This window comes from Elephantulus edwardii, unplaced genomic scaffold (assembly GCF_000299155.1).
Source record: "Elephantulus edwardii isolate Elephantulus edwardi_28Jun2011 unplaced genomic scaffold, EleEdw1.0 scaffold00487, whole genome shotgun sequence".
Classification (NCBI taxonomy): Eukaryota; Metazoa; Chordata; class Mammalia; order Macroscelidea; family Macroscelididae; genus Elephantulus; species Elephantulus edwardii.
Genome location: NW_006400237.1, coordinates 1 through 11,719, shown reverse-complemented (window position 1 = coordinate 11,719; position 11,719 = coordinate 1). Strand labels below are relative to the sequence as shown.

Sequence of the window (11,719 nt, the reverse complement as noted above, 5' to 3'; positions counted from 1 at the left end):
TGGCACAGGACAGAGCAGAGTTTAGGGCTGTTGTACATAGGGTCGCTGTGAGTCGCAAGTGACTCAATGGCACATAACAACAACCACGTGTCTGGGGAGCAGCTCAGCCAATTGACTGGAGTAGCCACCATTCTCTGCTTCCCTGTCCCTGAACTCTCTGACCAAGTGGATGATTCCAGCTGTAAAAATGATTGATGATTCGAACATACATGAGCTGGAACTTCTTTAACTGAGACAGTATTGCTTCACTGTCATCTTGCCTCAGCATCCCTGTTAAGCTGTAAAAGTGACACTTTTTAATTTATTAGACTTCTGACGTTTGATCACCCTAGCCTCATTATTTTTTTTTTTTTTTTGGTTGATAGGACACTTAAAAAAACTAAAACTAAAAAAAGAAAAAAAAACACTTTTATCACTTACTCTTACATTTTATTCACTCACTCTTACTTTTGAGTCTTTTATTCTTACTGGGAAAAAACAATAGACCTTCTACTTTAAGACCAACCTAATTTCTTTCCTTCTGGAAGAGTACTACTCTTACCATCCTTCTCCTCAGCCAGAGATTTACACATACTTTCTTATGCCTTCTACAATTGTTTAATTAATTATCACAAATTCATATGCATTTTTACAACTGTTTAGTAACTTCTGACAAAGATTCACATTTCTCTTGCCACTTACAAATGGAGCAAATTTGCAGTTTGGCTGCAGGCAACACAGAGGTTTCATTCAATAACCTACACAACTTTTAGGAAATTTATTAACATTCCTAGTACTTGAAACTTCTGGAGATTTATAGTTCATATTTTTTACTTTTGTAAGTGGATAATTAAAGCATTTACATAATCTATAATCTGGTAACAAAGAAATATCATCGGTAGTTAATATAATGGCATTAGTACAATAAAACTAACATAACAGAAAATAGAATGACATTTTTAGCAATCTTACTAGGTTGTTTTGGGGTTGTTTTTTTTAAGAAAATACTGAAAGCCACAGCGTCCCTTTTCAGCAGGAAGTAGCTAAGAGAATACGCCATCCCCTTTTCCTTATGAATCAGGGTGAAGTCTCTTTCAGGGAGGAGTGATAGGGAATGGCAAAGGACACACTGACAAAAGAGATTAATCAGAACTGGCTTTGACAAGCACTGTGGCAATGGGACAATTAAAACAGACTTTCAAGAGGGGAAGAAGAACAAACTGGGTAGAGAAAATAGTGCAACAATGAATGAATGAAAACCCAAAATCTCTGTAAATGTTCATTAAAATTAATAAAATTTAATAATTAAAAAAAAGAAAATACTAATGCTTAAAATAACAAGAATGCATTGCCCTTGCAGAGTCTAGTTTTGGACACTTGGGCATATAAACAAGATGTTGGAAAAGAAGCTATCTGGAATTTTGAAAAAAAATAAAGAAAAGCCATATGGTGAAAGCTTTTGTTTTAAAGTTATTATTTATGCTTAACTTTTAACTTTAAATTTTCAGTGATTCTCATTATGTTGTTAGCCATCAAATCAAGTACAGCTCATAGAGACCTTATGAGCAAAAGACTTGTACCCTGCTCTATCCTGTGTCATTCGCACACTACCTGACTCACAAAAGCCCATTACGACAGTCATCACCTCAGTCTACCTGGTTGAGGATCTTCCTCTCCTTCATTGACCCTCCATCCTTCCTAGGATCCTATCTTCCAAGGGAGAGCCAACCCACCCCTAACAACATGCACAAAGTATATGAAGTGGAGCATGATCATTCTTTCCTCGAAAGAGCACTCTGGCTGCAACTTCTCCATTGGATGTTCAGTGTTCTTCTCCAATACCACAGCTCAAGGTGTCAATTATTCTTCTGTCATCCTTATTCGTTGTCCAGCTCTCAGATGCATAGCAAGTGATCAGAAAGACAGTGGACTGAATCAGATGCACCTTAGGTCCTCAAAGTGACATCATTGCTTCTCAAAAATTTGGAAAGATCCCTAACTACAGATTTTCCCAATGCAATGTGTCTTATTTCCTGACTGCTGGTACCAAGGGTATTAATTATGGATCCAAGCAGATGAAGTTGTTGACAGTTTCAATCTCTTCTCCATCCTATCAGTCTAGTGGTAAGAATCTTTTTTTCCCCTTGACATTGAGATGCAATACATAGGAAGGCTGCACTCCTTGGTCTTCTGCAACAAAAGCAAGGCAAGGTTGTGTTATCAGCATAACTCAGTTTATCTCCTTCCAATCCTGATGCCACATTCCTCTTCTGAAAAGCAATTTACTTCCAGGTAAACTTCCAGAAGACGTATCAAGCCTGTCTCGAAAGGAGCAGAGTCAAAATTTTCCTTAGTGGTGAAGATAGTGAGACATCATTGTATGTACTTTGAATATATTATCAGACAGACTTAGTACGTGGAGAAGGACATCATGCTTGGTAAAGCAGCAGTTAAATAAAAAAGAGGAAGACTCTCAACAAGATGAATTGGCACAGTAATGCAACCATAGGCTTAAAAAAGCAACAGTTCTCAGGATGACATACTGTTTCATTCTGCTGTACATAAAGTCAGTATGAACTGGAATGTCTACTTTTAATATCTAAGAACAACAAGAGAGCAAGATAAGCATACACTACTAGGCATTTGTAGTATTTTTATATTGGTGATTCTCTGATCTCTCTCTCTCTCTTTTTTTTTTTTTAAATTATGTTGTTTATTTTTCATTTCAATATTCTTTACCAACACCACAATTCACAGACATCTTTTTTTTTATCTTCCTTATTCAGTATTCAGCTTTTGCATGCTTGAAAAGTAATTGAAAATGCTATAGCATTTTAGTGTAGCTTTGCTCTGACATAGCCTTAGTCTTCAAAATAAAATATTTTAAAGAGCTCTTTCACAGTATATTTACTCAACAAAATATGTCATTTGATTTCTTGGCTACTGTTTCTTTGTGTATTGATTGTGGATCCAAGTGAAATAAAATCCTTGGCAACTTCAAAAAAAAAAAAAAGCAATTTAAAAGTCAGTCAGGGGTAAAAAGGCCTTAAAAGAAAAGGTCAAGGTCAGTAGGTGAGTGGGCGGGGAAGGGGCCTGCGCTGTGATATGAGGGGCTGAGGTGTCTGAACCCGCGACAAGACCAGGCCGTGAAGACTACGCTGCCAGCAGAGAGGCGAAACCAGCTGGCGCACTCGGCGGCCGGCCAGTGGCCGCGGGATGCGAAAGCGGACCGAGCCTATCACCTTGGAGCATGAACGTCGCGCCTCCTCGGGCGTGCCCTCCTCAGGCTCGGGCTCTGGGGCGCTGGACGCCACCTGCCGTCTGAAGCACAACTTGCGTCTGGCGGGCACAGGGCCGGCGGAGCCGCGCTGCGCGGCAGACGCGGGCATGAAGCGGGCACTAGGCAGGCGAAAGGGGCTTTGGTTCCAACTAAGGAGGATACTTTTCTATGTGTTGGGGTTATATATTGCCATTCCATTTCTCATCAAACTATGTCCTGGGATTCAAGCCAAATTAATTTTCTTAAATTTTGTGAGGGTTCCCTATTTCATTGACTTGAAGAAGCCTCAGGATCAAGGTTTGAATCACACCTGTAATTATTATCTCCAGCCAGAGGAAGATGTGACAATAGGTGTCTGGCACACTGTCCCAGCTGTCTGGTGGAAGAATGCACAAGGAAAGGACCAGATGTGGTATGAGGATGCCTTGGCTTCTAACCACCCTGTCATACTATATCTGCATGGAAATGCAGGTACCAGGGGAGAGGACCACCGTGTGGAGCTTTACAAGGTGCTGAGTTCCCTTGGTTATCATGTCGTCACCTTTGATTACAGAGGTTGGGGTGACTCAGCAGGAACGCCATCTGAGCGAGGCATGACATATGATGCACTCCATGTTTTTGACTGGATCAAAGCAAGAAGTGGTGACAACGCTGTGTACATTTGGGGGCACTCTCTGGGCACTGGGGTTGCAACAAATTTGGTGCGGCGCCTTTATGAGCGAGAGACACCTCCAGATGCTCTTATATTGGAATCTCCATTCACCAATATCCGTGAAGAAGCAAAAAGCCATCCGTTTTCAGTGATATATCGATACTTCCCTGGATTTGACTGGTTTTTCCTTGATCCCATTACAAGCAGTGGAATTAGATTTGCAAATGATGAGAATGTGAAGCACATCTCCTGCGCTTTGCTCATTCTGCACGCCGAGGATGACCCAGTTGTGCCCTTCCAGCTCGGAAGAAAGCTTTATAACATTGCTGCACCATCTAGGAGCTTCCGGAACTTCAAAGTTCAGTTTATACCCTTTCACTCAGACCTTGGCTATAGACACAAGTACATCTATAAGAGCCCTGAGCTTCCACAGATACTGAGGGAGTTCCTGGGAAGATCAGAACAGGAACATCAACATTGAGGATTGACTGCATAAAGGAAGCATGAAGACCTCTGCTATCCTTCTCACTCCTTAGTCATTTGGCACCTGGGTGTGCTAATGTCAGCATTGCTCAGGAACCTGGCATACAATGGCTGGTGCTGGGGAATGCCAGCCCCTATCGGTATGCAGCAGACACATGTGGCCCAGGCGTATGCCTCCCTCAGAAGCCCTGGCCAGTGCTGAGAATGCTTGCCTCCGTGGGTGTGCTGCTTACATGTGCTCATGTGGCCCACTCCCTTTCATTACCATTCAATTTGAACCATTGTAGAGAACTGAGCTGCCACCACCAATGAATATGGCAGATCCCTTGTTTTGTGAGCAAGCATGGAGAACTAGACAAGGTTGCAGGGTTTGGGGGAGGGGAGGGAATCTCAGGACCCCTACCTGAGCTTGTTCTTCCCCATTCACAAAAAATGGGCCAGACTGCATTTTCTGCCTGTTCCCACAGATGAAAAGGACTTTGAGTAACTGATTGTTCTCCTGCCCCTTGCTCTGCACACCTTGCTTGCCTTCTTGGTTGTCATCTCTCCCTCAGCACAGTGGGCCCTATGCTCCTTCACACTGAGGGGGGGAATGAAGACTTCTACTTCTGCATTCCTTCAGTCTGTCCACCTAACTTGAGTTTAGATTGAGCATTTAAGAATAAAATTGTGGTGGTAAAAAAAAAAAAAAAGAAAAGGTCAAGCTGAGATAACTATTTTAGCATTAATCAAGAACTTGATTATATTACTTTTCACATTAACAGCAACTTGGGGTTTGACTGCTAGGATGGGGGATGCTGATTCCTATCAGTTGAAGCAATACAGTTCTTTGGACCTCATCAGCTATATTCTGCTAGTGCTACTATTACTACTTTAGAAGTCTGCTGATTGTCTTAATTTAGGACAATCTGGACACTGTCTTCTAATGGCCTAGTCTTTCCTGTTCTTGTTGATCTGTCTTTGTCTTTGGGAGCCCATGGCAGTTAGCGGTCCACAGTATTGATATTGAATCTTGGGTATTGCTGTTAAATAAGGTAGATTCTCCCATGCACAAATGTCTCAAACAACACACTTCACTTCAGGCTTCTTAAAGAAAGGTATATTAACTCTTTAGATCTTTTCAGACTATGGAAAATTTTAGCTTTAGAGAGGGCAGCTGTGATGGAAAGTTGTCCTTTGGCTTTCACTGTGCAACTGAGGGTGCACTAGGAGAGAAAGCTGAAAGGTATCTTTGCTGATTTCTTCAACATGTAAAAGGCAAAGAGTAGTTCTTACTAGACTCCAAATAGCTACTGCACTAATAGGGGCACTAATTTCTCTTTTAGTCTTTTAGAAACTCTCTACTTGCTTGTTCTCAAAGCTCAGTATCTAAAGTCTCTGAATCCAGAAACCAGGATCAATGATCTTGAAAGCAAACTGAGAATGTTTGAAACACTTTGGATCCTAGAGCACAAGAGGTGTTGAAGGGTATTAATAGATATCCTTTGGTCTTTGGTTTACTCTTGCCCCATCTTCAAAAATCCCCTTTTAAATAACTAACCACATGCAGCGTGTTCAATAGCATTGTCTCTTACAGAGATGAAATAGTGTTCGCTGGGACTATTTCTTACTGAGATGATAAGTTATAAAATAGGACAGATGGGGAAAAAGAGTTGGGAAGAGAATGAGTAAAGAGTGAATATGTAATGAACACTGCATTAGATTGGACAAGGGGAAGAACTGTCTGAAAGGAATATATGATTAGGCAGTATACTTTTTATACGTCTGGAACAATGGAGGGGCTGTTGGAGGGTGAGGAGAGGGAATGGAAGAAAAGGTGTAACAATGAATAAATAATTAAAAAAAATTATGCCCAAAGTGTTTAACTTTCAGGTCCATGAGATTCTGATTGCTGTTCCTCTCACATCACATCAAAGTCAGCACCCCAAGGTCACCATATATTGCACTTCTCTAACCAACAAGAAAGTGCTGGGTGATGGAGTGAACTACACAAGACTTTATTTATTCAAGAAGTAGGAGGAGTGGAACTCATGACTGAGTATCCTCTCAACCTGTAGTCCTAATAGCTTTTATTTGAGTTTTACAAGTGGAAAATCATGTTGACAGAGCCACAAGGTAAGATGTCAGAAAAGAGTGTCAGTGGAATAATTAAGGTTTTTCAAGTACACACACATCCTAAAACTAAGTATTATTTTGCCCCAATATATTCTTTAGGTTACATTCTTTTACTCTAGGCATCTCCTGACTTGGCCAATTTAACCCATAGACTTCTTGGGAGGAAGAATTGGCCATTTGCCCTCATAAAGATAAAACAAAGAAACTTGACTGAGCACTTATACTGTTATAAAAGATCACTATGAAACAAAGTCTTCTTGAAAACATTCTACAGCATAGTTTTCTCTACAACTCATCATATGGAGAGAATATTTTATTCATACCTATGATACCTCAGATGAGAATATGATTTTTCTTGTCTCACTTTCCAGTGTTACTTTCTTATCATTATTTAAAGATAGTTTTTCTTTGAAGGATCAAACTATCTGAATACAGTATCATCTTCACTTAAATATTTAGTTTATTTATTCTCATCTCATAATTACAAAAATATCTTCTTAACTATGAATCTGTTCTGATCACTCTTCACATATTTCCCCTTCCTCCATTTGGAGATAATTTTATTGACAGACAAGAGCAAACTCTACAAAGCATTGCTAGGGTCAAACATGAGCTCCTCAGGAAGAAGCACAAAGAGTGGCTTCATGGTAAGATCAATTATTTAAAGAGGACAGTACAGGGAATACCAGCTTTGCTACCACCCCTGTGGACAAGAAAACTCTGAGGACTGCAGTGAGGGACATTGAATTCACTTGCAAAAACATCTTCCCCAAGCTGGGAGTTGCCTCCTGTTTGGGTGGAGGGCATCAGAGGAATGGTGGCAAGGATCCTCGTCGTACCCAGTTCGGGCTGCTAGCTTTGGTGCCAGAAGCTGGTATGGGTGGGTGCAGGCATCTGCAGGTTAAAGTTGGTACCAGGTTGGTCCTGGGTGTTCACATTCTTCTTGGACATCTCAGGCTTCTCTTGGGTAGCAGGTACATTGTGTTTGGCTGTTGACTCTAAGTCCTGGGTTCCTGTGTTCTGTTCTGTTCTGTGGATCCAGAAACTAGGAAACCCCAGGACAGAAGGCCTTTAGGATGAAATAGAAGTTCAAGACCTAGTCTAGGGGAATTTTCAGAAAAATAATGCTGTCCCATTGCATAGCTGTCCCACAGGAAGGCAAAGAGGATCTGGACTACTCGTATATCTTAATTTCTCCATTGATATCCATAGTTACCCCTATGCTTAGGCATCTTTATGCATTCACATAGTTTAAATTATTTCAATAAATTTCAGAATAATTCCTCCACATTCAACAATAGATTCAACCATATTAAAATAAAAAACATGAATTCTAACAATTATTAGTTTAGTTGAATTTACAGATTCATAAATTTAAATTTCATTATTCTATATAGTGATCAATGTATTTTTAGGGTTGAGTGCAAATAATGACAAAAAGTGTAACTAAAAAAACTATAAATATCTATTAGTGACTATTGTGATTCAAAATAGAGTATAATAAATTAACAAGACTATACATTAATTGGAGTATGTTATTGTTGCTGTGTGTACCAAGTTTTCAGAGGCAGTAATCAATCACACAGGATATTATCCATCCATTTCCCATGGAGAAGTTGGCAGCTTTGAACAGTGTACTTTTGGTATTGCAGTGCAGATTCTTAGCACTAAGCTATCAGAGCTACAATTTCATATTATCTGGCTAATTTCATCTGCAAATTGCCTGAAATAATTCGAGTGGGATGAAAAACTCACTTTCTACATCTGTGTCTGAGATTTTTCCCTAGGTGGCGCTCTGGCTTCTTGCTGAACCAGTAATAAGGTTCTGATTTACTAGACAAAAATAAAGGGGGGAAAATTAGTAAGAACTGAACACAAAATAATGTAAAAAAACACTAAGCTATTTCCAAATTTCTATAGTTTTTTACTACTACACCCTACTGCACATCCTATATGTATCTCTATTTTATATTCTTTTTGTGTCTTTATACAAGAATCTTTCACAGATTGGTAACAAAATTATCTTCCCAGTAATTTTTTATTCTAGCATACTAAATTAAAAAATCTATACTGAAAAATTATTCTAAAGACCTAAACATATAAATATATTGGAAAAATGAATAAAGAAAGATAAATCTAATGTTATACCTATCATTGAACATTGGATTTTGCACATTATTTTACTAATAGAAATTGATTTTTAATTATTTCAAGTAGATAAAATATACCTATAGTATTATAGGTATTATAGTTATATTTAATGGTAAAGTTGTCACATATTAAATGATATCTGTGTTTTTGAGGATATTTTTTAAATCCCTTCATTAAAACTTTACTATTCTAAGGATGATCAAAATATTTATAGAAATTATATCACCTGGAAAATTTTCAGAAATGCATATTGATTATAATCTGCCCCAGGCCTGCTGTTTCAGAATCTGTAGTGAAACAATTTCCAACTAACTCATATTAAAATAAAATCTTTTCTCACCATGTTTGAAGTATAACTTACAAATAGTAAAATGGATTGATCCAATTAGTCAGATATTTTCCCTACATAAGTGACATTTGTTCTATGTGATAAATATTTGCCATTTAAGAAGGTTTTGTGCAACTGTGCTATTTATTTATAATTATCAATTGAAGCTCAACACTAAGAAAATGAAGATTCCCACCACTGGGCCAATTGGCAGCATCATGATAGATGGAGAAAAGATTTGAACCCTGGTATATCCTGGGCTAACCTTATTGTCTCTGATACACCTATTCCCATTACCCCAATCACTGAGTCAATCCATCTCATCAGGGATCTGCCTATCTTGCACTATTCCTCCACCCTCCCGAGCACGATGTCCCTCTCCAAGGACTGGTATTTCCTTGCAACGTGCCCAAAGTATGTCAGATGAAGCCTCAGAATCCTTGCCTTCAAGGAGCAGCCTGGTCTCACTCTCTCCAGAAAGAATTTGTTCTCCTAGAAGTCCATGGTATATTCAATATTCTTCTCCAGCACAAATCAAAGGCATGACTTCTTGTTCTATCTTCCCTAGTCATTGTCCAGCTTTCTGATTCATAGCAAGTAATTGTGAAGACCATGGCGTGGATCAGGTACACCTTACTCTCCAGAATAGCATCATTGCTCTTCAGTACTCTGTTGAGGTCCCTGACAGCAGACTTTCCCAGTGAAATTTGTCTTTTTATTTCCTAGCTTCTGGTACCAATAGTGTTGATTGTGGAGCCAAGCAAAATGGTTTAAAATTAAGAAAGGTGTTCATGAAGGCCGTATACTTTTACCATACTTATTCAATCCATATGCTGAGAAAATTATTCAAGATGGACTTTATTAAGAAAAATGTGGCATGAGGATTGGAGGAAGACTCATCAATAACATTTGGTGTGCAAATAACACAACCTGGCTCACTGAAAATGATGAGGCCCTGAAACATTTGGTGCAGAAGATCACATACTGCATCCTTCAATATAAATTTCATCTCAATGCCAAGAAAACAAACCAAAAAATTCTCAATTGTACCAACTGGTGACTTAAGAGATAGAGACAAAATTGAAACTGCCAACACCTTCATCTTACTTGGATCTAAATCAACACGCTTGATATTGGAGATCAGAAGACATACTGCTTTGGGAAAGCCTGTAATAAGGGAACTCTTTAAATTGTTGAGGAGAAATCACGTTAATTTGAAGACTAAGCAGTGCTTGATTCAGACCATGGTCTTTTCAGTAATTTGCTATGCTGTTGAGAGATAGTGAAAAAGGATGACAGAAGGAGAATTCATGCCTTTGAACTGTGATGTTGGAGAAGAGCACTGAATACCCTTAGATTGTCAAAAGTACAAATAAACATATTTTGGAGAAGGTGAAGACAGAGTTATGCCTTTAGCAAGGATAGTGAAGCTTCATCTCATACACTTTGGGTATTTTGTTAGGAAAGGGTATTCCTTGGAGAAGTATATCATACTTGATAAAGTGAGAATACTGCAAAGGAGAGGAAGAACTCATCAAGGTATAATGATGCAATGACTCCAGCAACAGGCTTGAGCGTGTCAGAAATTGTGAGGTTGGCACAGGATAAGACAGGTTTCAGTTGTGCTATTTATAGCGTTTCTATGTGTCGGCTTCACCCAACATCAACAAACACCTCTTTTACTAAATTTTTAAGAGAAAATATATATGGTAACACAGAGCTCAAATGGCCTAGTGGTAAGAAGCTGCCCTACAATTCCAAAGGAATGAACTCTGAATCCACCAGTAGCTCCACAAGAGAAAGATGGGTAATCACCTCCCATATGGTTTACTACCTTTGAAAAGTCCCTGGAGGATCATCTATAAGTCAGTTCTGACTCAACAGTATAAAACAACTACCTCTTTTATTGTATTATTATTTTTTTTTAAATAAAATGTGTCGCCTTGAGGGACAGATTTTTGGGGTAATTGGGTTGGTTTTTTTTTTTACAGTTTTCTTTTTCATTTGTGTTTCAAACTATTATTCATTCATACTGTGTTTCATACACTCATTCCCATGCATTATGTTTTAGAAAATCAATCACCATTAGACCTTACCTATCATTACCCAATCTTTCCAGGTCCCGGCTAGATCCTTCCCATTTCATGCACCCATCCTTTCATGCACCAAACTGTGAACACTGTGGTTTCACCCATACCCATCCTCACTCCTCTGCTCCCATCCTTTCACCCTTTGTGTTCCCATGCATGTTTTACTAATTATCCTATTTATACAATAATGGTCTTATGCACTATTTGTCCTTATGGGACTGAGTTAGGTCACTCAGCGTAATGGTCTCCAATCTCTCCTGATTTTTAGCATTTTTTAAAAATCATTACTTCTGAGTGATGCATAGCATTACATTGTGTGAATGTACCACAATCTCTCAATTTATTTAATTGTAATTGAACATTTGAGCTGTTCCCATGATCTTGTGATGATTAATAACACTACTATGAACATGGATGTACAAATCTCCATTTGTATCCCCGCTGTAATTTCCTTAGTAGTATTAGTTGTAATTCCAAAAGTAGAATAGTTGAATCATAAGGAGTTTCTATGTTCCATTATTTGAGGAAACAGCAAACTGTCTTCCAGAGTGGTTGTACCATTTTACAATCCCACCAACAGTGTATGATAGTTCCTATCTCTCCACATCCTCTCTAAAATTTATTGCTTGCTGCCTGCCCTG

At 38.8% G+C, this 11,719-nt stretch overlaps 1 protein-coding gene and 1 pseudogene across 1 annotated transcript; both read left to right on the top strand.

Moving 5' to 3' along the window:
- LOC102857805 overlaps positions 1-195 on the top strand; it is a 3,518-nt pseudogene extending 3,323 nt beyond the window's left edge.
- A 2,954-nt stretch (positions 196-3,149) lies between these two features.
- Positions 3,150-4,392, top strand: LOC102857002 (monoacylglycerol lipase ABHD12-like). The gene has a single exon (XM_006902985.1). The coding sequence runs from the start codon at positions 3,196-3,198 to the stop codon at positions 4,390-4,392; it is 1,197 nt and encodes a 398-aa protein (XP_006903047.1). The 5' UTR covers positions 3,150-3,195.
- The last annotated feature ends 7,327 nt before the right edge of the window (positions 4,393-11,719 follow it).